A 20,783-nucleotide genomic window follows, 5' to 3' on the forward strand; every position below is an offset into this window, starting at 1 on the left:
GCTTCAGTGCAGTATTCATCACATATAGTGAGCTGCACCAAAGGAAACCCACGCAACACACATGGAGAATTTGTAAAAAAAAAAAATACAGAGATTTTCATCAAACCAGATGCCGCTTTATGTTTTTATATATACTATACTCTATGTACCAAAAAAGATATAATTTTCCAGAAGAACAACCGGCAATTTGTTGGTGTTTGATTGTATGTTGACAGCTGAAGAAACATCTCTGCCTTGTGTTTGATGGCTTCACGGCTCAGTGAAAGCTCGAGCCCACAGTAGTGTCTTTGTGGAAATGGTGTCCAGTCAAAGAAGATGACAAATGTCACAGCTACTGTATTATCAGTCGAGCGCATAACTGCTTTCGCCATACCGCAAGGAACAGAATAGGAAAAACACTACAGTTGTCCCTCCCCATTCTGCAGTTTGAAATGTGTAGCTTCACTCTATTAAAATATTAAAATATATAATCTATTATTATATATATTTTATATTATTTTATTATTATAATAAATATATATTTTTATTTTTTATGATTTATTTTATTATATGTTTATTTTTTTCATTATTATATTTATATTTTTAATTATAATATATATTAAAAGACCTATAAATGTAGTTAGACTATTGTATTCTCATGTTAAACGATGCCAAAGTTTCAGATAATGAGGTTTGCATATTTCGATGTGAACCCTGAAAGAAGTTTAGGATGGCTCAAAAAACGCTCAGTTTCAGAAAGCCTTTTCTAACTCTGGCTGTATGTGATGTCACAGAGAGCCGTGCTTTCTTATATGGGCATGTTTTGTCGGCGCTTCAGTCTGTTTACGGTTGTTAGCTATGTCTCAGAGGAAATATTTCTAGGAGGCAAGCTCAGGCAGAAGTGGTTGGAGTTGGTGATGCCCGGCAAGAGTAAACTATTTTCATTTGACAGCAGCATTTCCCACAGGACTGTTTTTAGGAAATGATGCAAAGGTGAAATATCCACCAAACTGTTGCTGAAGCCAGGAAAGATGCATTGCTATCTGTGCGTCCACGGCATTGGCCAGGAGAAGCTACCGGCTCTCACCAGGAAATATGCTTTAATGTCGGACACCCTATGCCTCCAATCAGTAAACGTGAAAGCTGCCAGTAGCTCCTAACCAATGTTGAGAAGATGCTGGTCAGACCAGCATGCATTGTGTTTCTGTGCTGGTAACTGGTCTATGCTGATCTCTTTTTTTTTACAGGGTAGAGATGTGTGTGAGGGGGGGGAGAGAAATATGCTAAGGTCCATATCGCCCCACCCTAATAGATATAGATAGATAGCTCTATATATCTATATATCTATATATATATAGATACTGATATTACACCAATTTGCTTTGCAATGACCTACAGTGGATTGGTTTCAGCATCTTTAATGCATTATACCATATATGTATCATATATAATCCAATAATACCAAATTCTGCATGCAAAAAGATTTTGGACACCCCTGTACTATAAAGTCACACTTTTTTTTGTTTTTTTTTTTTACTATTTATTTATATAATGAACATGGATGAGGAAATGAGTGGTGTCGACAATACAGGGGAACTGCTGTTGTAATGTGTTTTTTTTTGTGTGTGTTCAGCACTTCCCAACAACATTGTGTTCATTGCTATTCATAAGACACGGCAATGCAACAGGTTTGCAACAAACCCTCACTCCTGGCGGAGATCTTAATTTCTATCTGCAGAAGTCAACATCAGAAGGAACGTAGTCAGTTGTGTACTCACTTGTCAAATCCTGTCAGTTGTGATGAAATCCGATTGAAGTCCAAAACCACATCTTTTTAGAGTGTGTGTTCCGATCGATCGATCGGCCACAGATTTGTATCAGACGATATATCAGTGGAAAAAGGATGGTTTCGAGATCGATCACATTCTCTGTTTATTTTAAGACAATATTATAAGTGCATTCATTTGTATGACTTTATATGTACAGCTAAATGTAAAAAACCCTTACTACTACATTAGAGTTAATGAACTGAGTAACACAGTAGTATGCAAAAAGTGCAAGAACAGAGGTTAAACCAGCCTCTATACCCACAGTGTACAACCAAGAAGGGGTAAATTGATGATGGGTGGATGAGGCAGAGTCACATTGCCGAGCTGCTTTTTATAGCTGCCCTTACATGTCCACTGTTTAGCCGTTGTGCTTTATTGTAACATGCTTTGTCCTCCTACAGGAGACATGCCTCGCTTCCTGTCCAAGTCACCGAGAATCAAGGGAGCTTAGTGTCCGCTGACAACCGAGGAGCCATCCCGTGTCGCAAGTGGAAGTCTGCTTCCTTTGGGTACAGTAAGATGTTACTTTCATGATCACCTGTGTTCACCTTTTAACCTCTGAAAGTCATCGTTAATCAATCAATGCGCTGATAATTAGTCTTTGTGTGGCTGAGAGCTGAATCTGAGTCAGTCGGCCCCAGCTGTTGTGCGTTTTTTTTTTTTTTTATGACCCAGCAAATTCAGTGTTGCAATGCTCTTTGTGTGGCCAAATGCACAGCAAGCAGAGCTCATTAAGCTCGGTCTTAATGAAATATGATGCTCCTATCTACTGTATGTGCCTTCAGCTCTCCTCGCCCATTAGCCTGAGACGAGCGGCGAGCTTTTGAGAGCAGCGAGCTTTTGAGAGAGTCTCACGAGCGAGCGCTGGGAAGTAAGTGCAGGCGGCAGGCGGCGGCGGCGGCATCAGCGGGACAGACTTAGGGGGGCTTCAAAAGACTGGAGAGCGTTTTCAAAGACGCCTCCCAGGGCCGCCGTGCTTCGTCATCAAACATCCAGTGCCTAATCCATAACCCACTTTTAGCTTGTGCGCAGCCGACAAATAAATCCCAGTGTATATAATAGGAGCTTGTTCTATTTTTAAAGAGTAGTGCTGTGAAGTTTCTGATGTGTAAGATCACGAGTGGGTTGTTTTTGGTGACAGAGCAACAACAATGGCTGCTATTTCTGGCTCGTACCTCACTCATTTGTCTTCCTTCTATTTGAGACCTTTCAGTTTGGGATTGTTGCTAAGTAAGCAACACTAAACGCTTCATGCTTTTAAGTTTAATTTGCCCTTTGCAGCTTTTTCCTCTTCTTCTGAGACTCATGGTTTTGACCCTGCAAAGTTCAACCATATCACACTATAGTAATGGAAGCAATACACCAAAACAAGACAGCATAATTGTGTTTGCCTCAACAACAGAGCTTTTGGCATGTTTCCTTTTGTGCTTCAGCAGTTCTGCACTCGGAAAAGGCTTGAAAACGGAAAACAGAACAAATCTGACATTCAGGTGAAGAGGTCATGGAACATATTACGGAATGAGAAAACTGATGTTTGGAAGGTCTGACAAAATAATTAATCGGTGCCATCATAGCTTTTGTCTCGGTCAGTTCTAGACCTTGGTAAAAAGGCAACATTCATAATCTGATAATAGAATAGCCAGAATGTTGGTAATGTCTGGAATGCTACATACACCGCATTCCATACATGGAACTTCTTCTTCTTTCTTTTTGGGCTTTTCCCTTCAAGGGCCGCCGCAGCAAATCAATCTCCTCCATCCAACCCTGTCTCGACCTTCATGTCCATCCATAAACCTCCTCTTTGGTCTTCCTCTATACCTCCTACCTGGCAGCATCCTTCTACTATCTCTCCTCTGGACATGTCCCAACCATCTCAGTCTGGCCTCTCTGACTTTATCTCCAAGGCCTCTAACATGTAATATCCCTCTGATGTACTCGGTCATGATCCTATCCATCCTGGTCACTCCCAATACGAACCTCAGCATCCTCATCTCTTTATTTTTTACATTTGGCACACTGAAATTCAACACAGATTGACTGTAGTTCAAAAATTGGGATATTATTATTATTATAGTCATATTATCATGTACTGTGTAATGTTACTTTATTGATACACAACAACTTATGCTTTTATTACCACAAGCAAAGTTCTTCCATGCTGACACAAACACAATTTCTTTTGCTTTTGAAATTGATGCTTTCAGATGGTTGTTTTATCATGATAGCCTAAGGATATTTTTTTTTCAGCGCAGAGTTTATTTGTTTTGATATTTGATAAAACCAAATTATAGCATGCAATGAGAGGGTGCAGTTTGTGCAGTGCCAGCATTGTTTCAATTGATAGGAAGTAGGGTTGGGTGATATGGACCCTAGCATCACGACGCATCATAACGCATCACGATGCGTCACAACGCCTCAGGCAACTGCCAAAGAGTAAAAGCTACATTTCGGAGCTGTTTTTATTTTTGAGTTTGGAAAAGTTAATGTAGACCAGGGTTCAATTCCACCCTCGGCCATCTCTGTGTGGAGTTTGCATGTTCTCCCCGTGCATGCGTGGGTTTTCTCCGGGTACTCCGGTTTCCTCCCACATTCCAAAAACATGCTAGGTTAATTGGCCACTCCAAATTGTCCATAGGTATGAATGTGAGTGTGAATGGTTGTTTGTCTATATGTGCCCTGTGATTGGCTGGCGACCAGTCCAGGGTGTACCCCGCCTCTCGCCCGAAGACAGCTGGGATAGGCTCCAGCACCCCCCGCGACCCTCGTGAGGAAAAGCGGTAGAAAATTAATGAATGAATGAATGAAAAGTTAATGTTAGATGTAGGCATTCGTTTCAACGCACACAGGAAGGACGTTCCTGGGTAATGCTTAAATGGACCGAAATACTATACAATACTGCAAGTATTATCCGTATTAATGATTGTACCTGTTATTACATGGTTCCAGCATGTATAAAAAAAACATAAAATCTTGTCTCAAGTTTTTCGAGGCCTTTTAAAGACAGCATAGGTGTGTCTTTTTTAATATCTTTCCAACACACAGAAAAGTCAAACGTGTGGATGATGTGCAAAATCCCCCCCAAAAGTACACTTTTCCTTTTAAGCAAAACAAGTCTACTGAGTAATATTGTGAAATGTAATAAGTTATCACTGCTGTCCCTCAGTCAAATGTCTGCAAGCTGTTTCTTATGTAACTTAAAGTATGAGCGGGAATCAATGAGAACGGCTGGGAAGCTTATATGGAACAAATGTTTCTGATGAGGATCGTTTTCAGGGGGAGGTTTATTCCAGCATTTTTTGGCCCGGTAACATAGAATGTCAACAATGGCACTCTGCTCAGGCTGTGAACAATGATACCAGGGTGTGGTAGATTAGAGCTGGGCCATATGGCCTGAAAAGAATTTTTCTTTTTTCATAAATAAATCATAAATAATATGAATAAGTCTAAAGTATAAATAAATAAAGGATTCTAACAAATTTTGCTTCAGTTACAGAACAAAAGTAAGCTCGTGGAATGAAAGTGCCAGCTGGAGACAAACTTGTTACGTTCTCATTGAAACCCGCCGCATTTCCATGCACTAAAATGGCTATATTACAAAAATAGTTTGCTTTCTCCGTTTTTCCGCACAACCCGACTGTTTGTACTGTACTGTCTCAAATGTGGTTATTGTATAGTATTGTGGAGAGAGGAAGAGGAAGGTCACTAACTGATAATACGCTGTACTTATTTTTATTGCCTTATTGTCAATGGTGTGTATTATTCTATGTATCCTATAGACCAGTGATTTTCAACCACTGTGCCGCGGCACACTAGTGTACCTTGAGAAACTGTCAGGTGTGCCGTGAGGAATTACCCAATATCACTTTTTATAACTAACATTTATTAATCATCATTTGCAAATATTATGTCAATAGTATACATGGACCCAAATATTCAAATTGCATTGGGTTTATTTGCTCAAACGGAAAGAATTGAACAGGGATGGAATATTCCTTTAACCAATCCGATTGAGGTATCTTGTGCCCGCTCAAACGGAAATTTGTCAGGGTGCGTTCTTCTTCGTGGTGTTTTTCTTCTGTTGTTTCTTCTGTTTGTTTTTTTTTTTTTTGGCAAGCAGCTTTCGTGTGCATTAGCGCCATCTGTGGAACAGAATCTAAACCCTTCTATACTTTATTCACAAGTGCAGTTTTATTAAAAAAGAAAATATATATCTATTTAAAACATGTCCCGAGTTTAATTATAGAATATTAGCAAAATTGAATTTGATCTTTTCCTGTTTAAATATATCCCGGGTGCGTTCTTTCAGCGCATGCTCAGATATGACGTAACACGCAGATCCCAGACGTTCTTCAGTTTTAAAAATGGAGGCCAGCAATCGGCACTGGACTAAGCAAAGTTTGTTTTTGATTCAAACTAAATTTCAAGACTGGACAGACGAAAAACTGGCAATGCGCAGTTTATTCCAACAAGTGAAAGAAAAACATGGGGAAGCCGGTATCACGTGATGTTGATGTTTAAGTTTTACTGGGCATGCCCTATTGACTATTCTGGTTGACTTTCACGGCACATTTTTGGTTAGTGGTGTGCCACAAGATTTTTCCAATGTAAAAAACGTGCCGTGGCTCAAAAAAGTTTGAAAAACACTGACTTAGACAAGAATGATACAAGCATCATTTATTTGTTAGCAGGCCTCTACTGGTTTCCTTAACTTTTTGTCGACTTGTATTTAAAGTTACAGGATGTAGTATTAATGCAGCAACATTGAGGTCCTGTATGGCGTTGATGCGATCTCAAGGGATGGCCTATCACCTTAATTGCGAGCAGAGGAGCTACAAAACTGAAATAGAAGTAGAAATAGAAGTGGATGCTTTCTCCCACAGGGCTGACTTACTGTAAGTCTTTGCTTCTGCTTTATAGTGCCCCCCCCCCTCAGTATCACTTACCTATTCTTCTTTTGCAGTCACTAGTTCCCTTCTCCCGTTTCCACATAGTTGCGTTACATCTGCAGTAGTTCTGCATGGGCGCCATCGTTCCGGTTTATTTTCTGTGCTTATTTGAGTTGAGTGAAAATTGCTAACCTAATTGTTGCGCAACTGATGCTGCTGATGCCTGCGGTGAGTTTGGACTCACTCAGAGCTAAAAGAGTCATTCATCATTTATGCACTGATGTGGAGAACTAAAGGAACAAGGCTAGGTTAGTCCAGATTATTCCTGTTCCTGAACAGCTTTATATGCTACGGTCATATTAGAGAACAACAAAATCTAAATCCGTAAGATTCCTATATTATTTACAACAATTAGCTTTCAGAAACAATAAGCAACTTATGAATGCATTTGCATATTTGCACTTATTTGCATTTCACTACCGCCTACATTATTCCTGCATCGGTGCACTTTTCTGAAAAATGCAGAGTGACCCACTCCAACGTTATTAGCTGAGGTTGTTGTGTTGACCCAGCACCAGTAGAGCTGAAAGCACCGCAAGATTAACGTCAAAGACAATTACCTGATAATCCACTATGGGCATCATGCCAATGTGGAGTAGTGAGAGGGCTGCGGTGTACTGGAAGGATTAGTTTCTAAACAATAATATGATACACAGGCATGTTAAAGTACATTCTCACTCTCCCATTTGTAGTATTCTGAAAACAAAAAAATGTGTGACTTGTCCAAAACATATAAAAAATGATATTTTTGCCTTTAAAAGGATGAAACTATATACAGCATAAATGAAGAAAGCATGTACAGAGATGACTTACAGTATGTTGGTGTTCAGTATGTACTGTCCGCTCATTTTTTGCCTAAATATTAAAGTATTTTCAAGTATAAAAATGGCTAAATAAACTCATAAATAGACTTAAAAAGACGCTGCTCAACAATGGTCACGAGGTGAGACACACAAGCACCAGACTCGATTGCCAAAACAACAGGCTTTTATTGCAGGTTTGACGTCCACTCAGCTCTCCTAGCACATGTACCAATGTAACACACAAGACTTACTTTTGTCTTCAATTGCTTATTTTATATCTACTATAATGGTTAATAGAAGTAAAAAGGTGACAATAGGGGTGTGAGTTAATCTCTAAAGGGCTCTGGGCTTCGAGCTCCAATCTTAAAAATTGTATTTATAAGCTTGTAGACAGGTTTTCTGTGCTATAACTCCAAAAATATTAAATTTATTACAGTTTGTTCAGAGAATGCCACTTGACACTTCATTCGGCTCCATTGTGTGTTATTTTTTAAAGCAAAAAAAAAACACTTAGCCAGTGGTGGACCGTGTACATTTTGGTGTGTGTGCATAAAAGAGAATGTTCCTTGAATGTGGAGGATTTTGGTTATGCGGTAGCGTCTGTGTTCTTTGCCTGCAGCCAGCCTACAAATAAAGTTAAACACATCATTGGAAGCAGAATCTTTCCTCTTGTTTCCTTCATCCCTTATTTCTTGGTCAATCTGTCTTCTGGAAAGAGGTGACAGTGGGGCTCGAAAGAGCTAAAGGTGAGGTTAGGTGGTCACAATGAGATGTAAATGTGCTTAACTTGCACTTATGGAAAGGTTATGAAACTTCTAATATCAAGAGCCACGGTCTTTTTATTTGGGTTTCAACTCCTCAAGAAAAACCTCAATTTTACTTCAGAATCATTCACAGTGCTCATTTGGTGAACGACTACTTCAGAATCTTTGATTACCTCCAGGCCGTCTAATAAGACTACAGAGTCTATTGATTTTAGGGAGAGGACCCCAAAGTGTGCCTCCTACACATGACTTTAGGGAGGAAAACAACACTATTGGCGTATTCATGAGCAATGTTCCCATATAAGCTCATGGGTAAGTGGTAAAATGAGTTGAATCAAATGAGTCAAGTACCCACCAAGCTTTAGTACCGTTTGAATCAGGCCTGGATTTTCACAGTGAGGTACAAAGGATGCCACATAAATAGAGGGAAAGGAAATCATTGCAAAAGCAAAGCATGGAACTCGCCCATGAATGCAGCAAAGCAAGATAAACTGTGCTGTGGGCTGACATTATCTGTGACAAGTGACAGAAATGATGTATTTTTTTTTCTCTCTCTCCATTGCTATCATTAGTATATTTTTTAAGGTGCTTTATGTTGTCTACAGTCACATTCTTACATCCATTACATACAATTCTTCCATCCATTTTAACGGTGCTATAGTTAGTTAGTAGGCTTGGGTGGTACAAATTCTATATAAATGAATAGAAATGAATTTATATAAATGAAGAACGCTTAAGCATTTTTTTTTCATAACCGAGATTGGGCGGCACGGCGGTCGTGTGGTTAGTGCGCAGCGCAGACCTCACAGCTAGGAGACCAGGGTTCAATTCCACCCTCGGCACATCTCTGTGTGGAGTTTGCATGTTCTCCCTGTGCATGTATGGGTTTTCTCCGAGTACTCCGGTTTCCTCCCACATTCCAAAAACATGCTAGGTTAATTGGCGACTCCAAATTGTCCATAGGTATGAATGTGAGTGTGAATGCGACCCAAAGGAAAAAGCGGAGAAAATGAATGAATATCAATGCATAATTTTTGCATGCATTTTGGCATGGCGGTCAAGTGGTTAGCGCGCAGACCTCACAGCTAGGAGACCAGGGTTCAATTCCACCCTCAGCCATCTCTGTGTTGAGTTTGCATGTTCTCCCCGTGCATGCGTGGGTTTTCTCTGGGTACTCCGGTTTCCTCCCACATTCCAAAAACATGGTGACTCCAAATTGTCCATAGGTATGAATGTGAGTGTGAATGGTTGTTTGTCTATATGTGCCCTGTGATTGGCTGGCGACAAGTCCAGGGTGTACCCCGCCTTTCGCCCAAAGACAGCTGGGATAGGCTCCAGCATCCCCCTGCGACCCTCGTGAGGAAAAAGCAGTAGAAAATGAATGAATGAATGAACCTGAGATTGGGCGGCACGGCGGTCATGTGGTTAGCGCACACACCTCACAGCTAGGAGACCAGGGTTCAATTCACCCTCGGCACATCTCTGTGTGAAGTTTGCATGTTCTCCCCGTGCATGCGTGGGTTTTTTCCGGGTACTCCGGTTTCCTCCCACATTCCAAAAACATGGTGACTCCAAATTGTCCATAGGTATGAATGTGAGTGTGAATGGTTGTTTGTCTATATGTGCCCTGTGATTGGCTGGCGACCAGTCCAGGGTGTACCCCGCCTTTTGCCCAAAGACAGCTGGGATAGGCTCCAGCATCCCCCCGCAACCCACGTGAGGAAAAAGCGGTAGAAAATGAATGAATGAATGAACCTGAGATTGTGAAGTATTATTGTGTTCCGCTTTAAAGGTTTCACTTTTCCATGGCCATAGAGATGTTGGAATGCTCACTGTCATTCAGTCTGTTTGTTCTGGCCTGCATTGTGAACAGTAAGTCATTGCACATAGCAGCAAACACTGCTGTGTGTGTGGAGGAGTTACAGAGGAAGCAATAAAAGGGCCCTTCCGCTTTATTTGGATGCGGTCTTTGTTGGTCCTTTTCATTTTACTGCTGTTTGTATTGTTTTGACCCATCCAGATGGGAACATCCAATGCTTTTAATAAACCAATGCAACAGAGGCCTCATCACCATGATGTGTTGAAACGTTGGTAAAACCTCTCAGTTGTCTTTGCTGCTTCTGTTTCATCATTTTCCAGTTAATTACAGGCCCCGGCTGGAGCGCAGAGTTTTGATTGCAGGGTACAAACGGTCATGTGGCTCGCGAGAAAAGTTGCTTTGGCGAAGAAAAAGAGAAGAATGTGACTCTCTTTGAGCCCTTCCCTTCCCGTTCTGCTGCTGAGCTTTTTGGCCGGGAGACAAAGGGAGGGATGTGTACTGTATATTTTCTGTGCGCTCTTCCTGTGCCTCCATTGTTTTGCACTTAAGCTGCTGCAGCACACATACAGTGGTGTGAAAAAGTGCTTGCCCCTTTTCTGATACATACGTATATTAGTCAATGACAACGCAACTGAACATAAAATGCAGTTTTTATTAATAAGAGGGGGGGAATCCATTGTTTTTTTTAATGCAACATATGGCAGGGTAAGCTAACACCTCACAGCTGACACGCTTACATAAATAGTCAAGCCCTATACATAGATATGCTTCATCCTTATGCAAGGTCCAATAATAGTTGGCCATACGTCAACATTGTAATCCACCTGTTGTGTTGCTGTGTATCTACGTTGTGCACTGTAAACCAAGCGCCAATATTGTAGTCAATTCATGTGTCCCTACTGCCATACTGTTACTTAACCAGTGAAAACTAACCAAAACTGCACTCAAGTACGCACCAATTAAGTAGCATTATTGTATGTAGCATTATTGATGAACGCAATGCAGAATGCCATTCATTTTCTATTCCACTTATATTCACTAGGGTATGCTGGAGCCTATCCCAGCTGTCTTTGGGTGAGAGGCGCGGTACATTGTTAACATTGTTAAAATGGCATTTTATTTAGGAGACACGAAAGAGTGCTTATGACTTTTATTTGATTTAAAATTTCAAGCCTATGACTTCGGACTTGACTCGACCTGTCTTGACTTGAGACTTGCAGAACACTGACTTTCTTCCATCTCTGGTAGAAAGTAATAATGTATTATTTTCAGCATTTTGGACTAAATGCCAGGGCGGCACGGTGGACGAGTGGTTAGCGCGCAGACCTAACAGTTAGGAGACCAGGGTTCAATTCCACCCTCGGCCATCTCTGTGTGGAGTTTGCATGTTCTTCCCGTGCATGTGTGGGTTTTCTCCGGGTACTCCGGTTTCCTCCCACATTCCAAAAACATGCTAGGTTAATTGGCCACTCCAAATTGTCCATAGGTATGAATGTGAATGGTTGAAGACAGCTGGGATAGGCTCCAGCCCCCCTCGTGAAGATAAGCGGTAGAAAATTAATGAATGAATGGACCAAATGCACATCCACCATGAGCTGTAGTTGCGGCTGAGAGCATGGTTATGGTTTCATTTATTTCGAACATGCCGAAAGTCTATATTGAATGCTTCATGTTACAATTCAGGCTGCATGGTGGTTGAGTGGTTAGCGTGCAGGCATCACAGCTAGGAGACCCGAGTTTGCATGTTCTTCCCGTTTTCCCGTTTCCTCTCACATTCCAAAAACATGCTAGGTTAATTACCGATTCCAAATTGTCCATAGGTATGAATGTGAGTGTGAATGGTTGTTTGTCTATATGTGCCCTGTGATTGGCTGGCGACCAGTCCAGGGTGTACCCCGCCTCTCGCCTGAAGACAGCTGGGATAGGCTCCAGCACCCCCTGCGACCCTTGTGAGGATAAGCAGTAGAAAATGAATGAATGAATGAATGTTACAATTCACAATTCCCATGTCTGAAAAGGAGTAGGAAGAAGCAGATGTGATTGAATTCTACCCCCTTTTTGTTTTACATCAATTGCTAATACATATGTCTACTTTCTGTATTCAACATACACCAATTCACTATGTATTTACTCTTCCATACAATATTATAGATCAGGGGTCTCAAACTCAATTTACTTGGGGGCCACTGGAGCGCGGAAACCACATATAGTTGGTGGGTAGACAAATTATTATTATTATTATTTTCCAGATTAAAATGAACAAAGCATTATTAGAGCCCTGTAGACATGACAAAACACGACTATAGTCACATTTATACTCTTTATTTACAACATATTGCGCAACTGCAGGGTCTTGAACCGAGCAAACTAGCAAACTAGAGAGCTAGCGACCTAAACGGTAGCCTCCAAGTTATTTCCTTTAAACTTGTGGTACCAAACGTACCACTTCCACACGGATAGGGAGGATAACTATTAACAGTTATTTTACCTTTAACATGAACATTAATCAAACGTAATAATTTTTTCTGGGTACATGATACCATACAGCATCCATATCATACTTGCGCGGGCCGCACTAACACTAAACTTTCATATCAAGGCGTGGGCCTCAAAACTAGTGTCCTGCGGGCCACATTTGGCCCGCGGGCCGCGTGTTTGAGACCCCTGTTATAGATAATATTATTATTATAATTCACTATTTTCATCCTTCTCAGTACCAGTCATTTTTGATTTGATTGACTTGATTTTTCAATGCACACAGAATAATGTGTTCTAATGGTATATAAACATTGTACATACCAAAAGAAAGATTAGACTCTCATCTTACATAAGAAAAAGAGTTTTGTTTCTGTTCTTTAGTATTCATCAGTAGAACACAGGTAGAAGTTTCAGATACTTTATTAATCTCTGCGAGAAATTCACTTAAAACTTAAAACTCAATAAATGATTTCTTCGATTGTGTTGTTGCATCATCAGCTCTTTTTGCGTTGCTGAAAAAAAGGTAAAAGACGTACAGTATTAATACGATCGCAGTACCAATTGTATTAATATGATTGTGTCTGATTTGGAGGAATCCGCACCCCTCGCCTACCCAAGTTAAAACTGAGGCAGTCAGCAACTGTTGTGGTCTTGTGTTCGATGTGTGATGCGGTCATGACTGAAGATAGTAAACACATTTTTGCTCCACATTTTGCCTCTTCCTTGTAAGAATAGTAGGAATTTATAGTTTGTTTCTGTCAAGGTTGGAAGAGCTCAGCGCGCCTTTTAGTCAATTCCTCCCTCCAGCGGTAATGGAAGCCATGCAGATGTCTGCCAGTGAGCCCAGGTGTTACATTTCCTCACAAAATCATGTGTGACATCGGTGTGATGTTTGAGCCTTCAGGTGTAACAAGCGCTGCTCATGTGTTAAAAACATGCGGGAGCATTCTTTTTTTTCGCTTTTCTTTCACTCTACTACACGTTGACACTTAAAATAAATTAGATATAGTGAGAGATTAGTGATACTGTGTGACTCTCATGTGTCTTATCCTTTCATCAGTTCCCTGCCCCCCTGAGGTAATATCAGCCAAACTGGGCTCCGAGCGCCTCAAATCTATCGCCCGGACTGATAGGATGCATTTGTAATTCCATGCATCAGGCGTCAGATCAAGCCAAGAGGCTGAGGCCTTGTTTTTCGGAGAGCTGAGGTGACTGGTGCATATTTCTCCAGACGGAAAAAAAAAAAAACACTGGAGAGTGTGATGGCTTGTTCCCGGCTGCTTTTATGACTCTACTGCTCAAGTGGAGGGATTTGGCTTGTGTATGCCGGCGAATTATTAACAAGACGCTGGCGTGGGTCGGATACGACTTGTGGGAGAGCAGATTACAGGATTAGATGAATGTGAGACTGAATAATGTTTTTGATGCGATAAGTGCTCAATCATTCTCTTATTCATTTTTGACCCATGATTTATGTTTAATATGTAGGAAATAAACAGATCCAGCTCTTCCCATTGGGATCATTCATTCATTCATTCATTTTCTACCGCTTTTTCCTCACGAGGGTCGCGGGGGTGCTGGAGCCTATCCCAGCTGTCTTCGGGCGAGAGGCGGGGTACACCCTGGACTGGTCGCCAGCCAATCACAGGGCACATATAGACAAACAACCATTCACACTCACATTCATACCTATGGACAATTTGGAGTCGCCAATTAACCTAGCATGTTTTTGGAACCCGGAGAAAACTCACGCATGCACGGGGAGAACATGCAAACTCCACACAGAGATGTGCCAAGGGTGGACTCGAACCATGGTCCTCCCAGCTGTGAGGTCTACACGCTAACCACTCGTCCACCGTGCCGCCCCATTGGGATCAATATATTGGAAATAAAGTCTTCTAGAGTCAAACTGTTGTCTTTTTAGTTGTACTGGCAGTGTTTTATTTAAGACATTGGCATGGCTTTGATTACTGCTGCAGGGAGGAATTAAGTGACGGCGGAATGCCGTGATCATACCGAAGTATCCATGGGAAAGATACTGAACCCCTAGTTGGTCCTGATGCTGCGTCATCAGTAATGTGAAAACGCTTAAAGTGCCTTGGAGGTATACAAGTGAGAGACCGTAACAACCGTACCCACCAACATCTCAGACGAATGCAATTGCCAGTGTGTCATAAAGTGCTGAGCAGCTTGAACGCCGATGCACGTACTAAACAACACAACCACATGGCTAATTTGAATAAGAGATTGAGCAGTGAATAAAGAACATTGATTGCCAAGATCTTGGATTTTCAAAGTTGAACCCCAAATTTGATTACTTTGAGGACATTCGAATTTGGAGTTTTTGTACACGGCTTTATTGTCTGTGCAAAATAAGACAAATACTGCGCCAAAACACACATCACATGTTTTCCGTGGTCATTTATGGTGGTTCTCCTACTGAGAACATAATAACTCCTTATTTCTAAAATCACAAATACTTACTCGTACTTCGGTACGTGGTGCATTATTAAAAAAAAAAAAAAAACTTAAACTGTATTATGGAAAGCAGAAAGTGAACAAATGTAACGGTTACTGATTGTAAAAGTACCAGATGGAGGGGTAGGATTTAATAAGCTTTGCTTCTTCCTACTCCTTTTGGACATGTGGAACTGTGAACTGATTATGTGATGCATTCAATTGTAATCTGATGCATGTTCAAATGAAATAATACCATTACCATTTATGTCGTTTTTTGTTTTGTACTCTTATGCAGTACATCATGCAGTGGTACCAGTTTCTCATTACTTGTCTCTCTCTTGGTTTACTACCAATACTGATATGTTCTTATTTTTGTGCCAATATCACCTGATTTGTCAACAATAATTTCCAGGCTGTGGTTTTCTGCTTTTTTTTTTCTTTTTTAAGCGGATGTTGAGTTGTCTTTTGCATTTAATACAGAATTTCTCTGCCTGCCACTCCCGCCTGCCGGTTCACTTGAATGCCCATCCCTAATTATCTGTATGTGAGAGAGTGGTATTTAAGAGAGGAAAGTAAAAGACTGTAAATCCACCTAAGGACGATGCTAACAAGAGGATTGTATGTGTTGATCACTCGTAGTCTGTTGCAGCGAGTAGTGATGTCATATGAATCAGATTTTTGATCCTAGCTCTTGTCAAGGGTTCCTGCGTAAAATCATCATAAGTGTGTACGATATGTACGGTGTGTGTGTTTGTGAGGGTGGCTAAGAGATGGCTCCTTCTCGATGGAACGGTTAGTATCTACGTATGAGACAGCTCTTTGTTGGGCCTCCATTGAATGACTCGTCTGTCTTTTTCCCTCTCATGTTCTCCGGCTCGAGGCCAAATCGATGACAGCAGGAACCTTCACAGTGAGCTGCGCTGTGCCCTCTTTGCAGCAAGCTGCAGGGTTGCTGCATGACGTTTTTGCAAAGAATAGCAGTACAAGAAACAACACAACCTCTCGTTTTTCATCTCTGTTGTGCTTGGTGTGGAGGTCGCCATCCCATTGGAGGATTTCTGGATGGTGCTACTGGATTAAATATTGTATGTGATGGAGAGTGTGTACAAAGACATGACATGGAGATGTACGGGAGCAAGTGGACAAAAGTGTTGACCTTAATCTACAGCAGTTCTTAGGGACAGACATTTTTTTCCCATCCCATAATTTGAGAAACTCATCATATTTATTCATTTATCTGTATTGTATAGACCAGGGGTCTCAAACTCAATTTACTTGGGGGCCACTGGAGCTAGGGTCTGGGTGAGACTGGGCCGCATCTGGGCCGCACCCCCCCCCCCCCCCCAAAATGTATTAAAAACAAAAAAATTAAAAAAACTTTGCTTTGGTTCCAATTTTCTACAAGAAAAGCTCTGATAAAACATTCCACTGTTCTCAAATATCTTACTTTTTATTTTTCTACACAAAATAAGATGAAAAATAAATAAACAAATCAAGAATAAAGAAAATCAATCAATCAGTAATAAATAAATAAATATAATAATAATAATAAAACGACAAATAATAAACATTTAAGAACCCACATATAGTTGGTGGGTAGACAAATTATTTTTTTCAGATTAAAATGAACAAAGCATTATTAGAGCCCTGTAGACATGACAAAACACGACTATAGTCACATTTATACTCTTTTTATTTACAACATATTGCACAACTGCAGGGTCTTGAGACACATGCTAACTCGCAAACTAGAGAGCTAGCGACCTAAACGGTAGCCTTCAAGTTATTTCCTTTAAAGTTAAATAGCCAAAAGCGTACCACTTCCACACGGATAGGGAGGATAACTATTAACAGTTATTTAACCTTTAACATGAACATTAATCAAACATAATAATTTTTTTCTGGGTACATGATACCATACAGTATCCATATCAAACTTGCGCGGGCCGCACTAACATTAAACTTTCATATCAAGGCGGGGGCCACATTTGGCCCGCGGGCCGCGTGTTTGAGACCCCTGGTATAGACTAAACTTAAAAATGAAACCAGGAAAATGCAACAAAATGGAGAGCATGCAAGCATATTCAAGAGTCAAATTGCCTCTCTCAACCCCCCCAGGGGGGACCCGTCCCGCTATTTGAGAAGCACTGATCTACAGGAAGCAATAATAACAGTTTCTACTATTCTGAAAAGACATTGTTTGCTTCCTTACCACCCTCGTCCAACCATTACCTTTGTCCACTGGGGGACAATCAAGCTGGAAAAGAACTGAGCCTTATTGGAAGTTGGTAGAAAAGAACTGGCCATAATATCGGATTAATTCATATTCATAAGCTCAGGCCTTCTCAATACACCTTCTGCTTTATTTACATTATAAAAAAGTTAAGTGCTTTTTCCTCGCTGCTCTGCAAACTGGAATCTGAAGGACATGTTCTCCTAACGGTGACCCTGAACGCATCAGGCGTGTTTACTCAGCTGAGGTGATGCACTGCCACCTTGTGGTTGGTGACTTGTAGCACTCAAGTGGCTGTTGTCACGGCGACACTGTGTCTCCTGAGCATGATCCGGTCTCCCTGTGGAGCAGCCCCCGGGAGAAGATAAGGCTTGTGACTCAGACTATTCCAGCAGGGCTCTTGTTCATACACACTGTGCAAAGGCATGCATGTCACACTGCAGCGTGTCTTGTCTCAGCTTGATAAGACAGATCCCGGTAAGCTGGCTGACCCTAAACAAGGGCAAAAAAAAAAAAAAGCGACATGTTGGGTTTTTACGAAACAGAAGTTGCTGTTGCTATCTGGATTCAAGCAATTCAGCAGAGACTGGCAGCCACTTTAGTGATGCCAAGTGGTATCAGGGCATCCATCCATCTATCCATTTGCTATACCACTTATCCTGCTCAGGGTCACACAGAAGCCGCCGTCTATCGCTGCTGACAGCAAAAGGTGGACTTCACCCGAGATTGAGCACCTGTCAATCATACTGTAGGAGATTTGTGTAAAACACTTTAGTTTACAACATTTTGTGCTCCGAACGCCTTCCCATGAATTAGTTGGGAACTTAATTTTGGTCAATATGAGATTCGTTAGTGGTTAGCGTGCAGGCCTCACAGCTAGGAGACCCGAGTTTGATTTCACCCTCGGCCATCTCTGTGTGGAGTTTGCATGTTCTCCCCGTGCATGCGTGGGTTTTCTCCGGGTACTCCGGTTTCCTCCCACATTCCAAAAACATGCTAGGTTAATATGAATGTGAGGGTGAATGGTTGTTTGTCTATATGAGCCCTGTGATTGGCTGGCGACCAGTCCAGGGTGTACCCCGCCTTTTTGCCCAAAATCAGCTGGGATAGGCTCCCGTATCAAGGGCATCACATAAATTGTGATGTAATACACTGGTCAGGGGGATTCAAACCCAGGGCACTTTTGTCATGGGCTGCACACTTTTTCCACTCGGTTGCTTATTTTGAAATTCCATCTTCGGACTATGTGCCCTGTGATTGGCTGTACCCCACCTTTTTGCACAAAATCAGCTGGGATAGGCTCCCGTATTAAGGGCATCACATAAACTGTGATGTAATACATTGGTCAGGGGGATTCAAACCCAGGGCACTTTTGTCATGGTCTGCACACTTTTCAACTCGGCTGCTTATTTTGAAATTCCATTTCGGACTATGTGCCCTGTGATTGGCTGTACCCCACCTTTTTGCCCAAAATCAGCTGGGATAGGCTCCTGTATCAAGGGCATCACATAAACTGTGATGTAATACACTGGTCAGGGGGATTCAAACCCAGGGCACTTTTGACATGGGCTGCCCACTTTCCACTCGGCTGCTTATTTTGAAATTCCATCTTCGGACACCTAGAATATTGTTTCAGGTACATACACATCACAGAAGCAGGAAAACAACATGTAAATAATAAATGATGAGGAAATGATATCCCTCATTTTAACCTTCAAGGGTCTCATTCATGAGCATCAGGAGCGACTGAAGATAAAACAAAACTAACAAGGAACCTGCAAGAGTTTCAACTTAACTCAAACTGACAGGAAGTAAAACGGAGTAAAGCTCTCGGAAGCGAAGTGGCTAGCTGGTTGCCGAAGGTTTTCTTATTTAATCTTGATCTAATTTGTCAATTAATCCTAACGAGGCTGTACAACCAGCACTGCTCCCAATAGACTTCTACACCACTATGTACATCTGTGTAATACTTTGCTTTTTACATTAAGTATAGTTACTCCAGACTCCATTCACTGTGCAATATCTGATTAACCTCCATGTGCAATATTAAGGGCTCTAAATGCAATATACTAAGTTCTATGTGAAGTATTTCCATAATGCCTCATATTAACTCAATAGCAAGATCTCAGTGTATAGACTGGTCATATATCTCATCTCGTTTCATATTATCTACATGATGTATTGTATATAACTCTGGGAAAAACTGTTGATTTTGTTAATACTTGGGTTGTTTATATTGTTTATTTTTCTATATTGTGTATTTTGTACTGCTTAACTGATAATGGTAGCGGTCATAATTTGTGCATTTAGTGCACATTCCTTTGTGTATGCAAGTAAAGCAGCACATAGGTTAAAGCAAGCATATGGTGGTAGGGTGAACATGAGGTCATTGTAGGTAAAGATGTGTACATCTAAAAAGGCCACATCCGCCCTGTGTTGGGGTTGGGGGGGTAGTACCCTTGGGTAGAAAATATGATGACATGTTAAATTTGTCCCGTACTTGTGTGTTTTATATACACATGCACGCCTGTGGATGCCTCAGAGCGTGTACATTTGGGTTTCACTCAAACCATGCACATAACGCGCTTTGTCGATTTGAAACGGCATCTTAGCTCACAGCTCTTCGGTGTCTGTGTGCCCCGACTGCTAACTCACCCAGCTAACGGTGTCCCAACGTGAGCCCCTCCCCCACTGACTTACCTTGCTAGACTGAACATACAGTACCTAGCGGAGAGCACAACTCGTCAGAGGTTTTGTGCAATGCATCGTTAAATCTATGTGGGTTTACTGGATCCACAGATGCCAAATAAAAACTGGGAATAATTCATATTTTTTGTACTTTTATATCCCCTTTGGAATGTTCTTGTCTCCTGTTTCTATTTAATTGTTAATAATCAATTAATTTATCCTTATTGCCACCCTGATTGACAACTACCGCATGCATCATCTTGAACATTTTTTTGTTTTTTTTGCTCACAAAAATAATTGACTCCAAGTCAACCACACAGGTTAGAGCACCTTATTGCTCTGAGAATGATGGCATGTGAAAACACTGCCAGGAAGTACCTTTCCTTCCTTTTGGCGCAGTTATAAGTTGTGTGATATTGGATCAGGACTCCTGAGACCTACATTCAAACTGCTGACTAAGCATTTCCCATATAAATACCCATTTGAGAACAAGTGTGACCTTACCGATTCTTTTCTAAGAAAGGCTACATGGTAATAATGTTGTAGGTCATCCGGCTGAATCTAATGTATTAACCTTGCTGGTCTGTTGCAATATAACTCCCAGGACCAAATATATCATTAAAACCGTGAATAGAGGAATGAAAAGCCGTGTTTCCTCCAAGAAGTAAAGTTCAGTTTAGGTTGTCATGTTTGGAATAGCAAAAACCTCATTGACCTTTTCCATCCATTGCAGTCTGCTGAACCAGCGACTTAAACAATGTGATGTCATCCTAGTGTGACACAG

General features: G+C 41.2%; 1 protein-coding gene across 1 annotated transcript in view; it reads left to right on the plus strand.

Annotated features, from left to right (window-relative positions):
* LOC131104650 (IQ motif and SEC7 domain-containing protein 1-like) overlaps positions 1 to 20,783 on the plus strand; it is a 110,380-nt gene that overhangs the window by 24,125 nt on the left and 65,472 nt on the right. The window contains exon 3 of the mRNA XM_058052050.1: positions 2,210 to 2,317. Within this exon, the coding sequence (XP_057908033.1) occupies positions 2,210 to 2,317 (108 nt within the window). The remainder of the gene's footprint in view (positions 1 to 2,209; positions 2,318 to 20,783) is intronic.

Source organism: Doryrhamphus excisus, chromosome 16 (genome assembly GCF_030265055.1).
Source record: "Doryrhamphus excisus isolate RoL2022-K1 chromosome 16, RoL_Dexc_1.0, whole genome shotgun sequence".
In the NCBI taxonomy this organism is placed as follows: Eukaryota; Metazoa; Chordata; class Actinopteri; order Syngnathiformes; family Syngnathidae; genus Doryrhamphus; species Doryrhamphus excisus.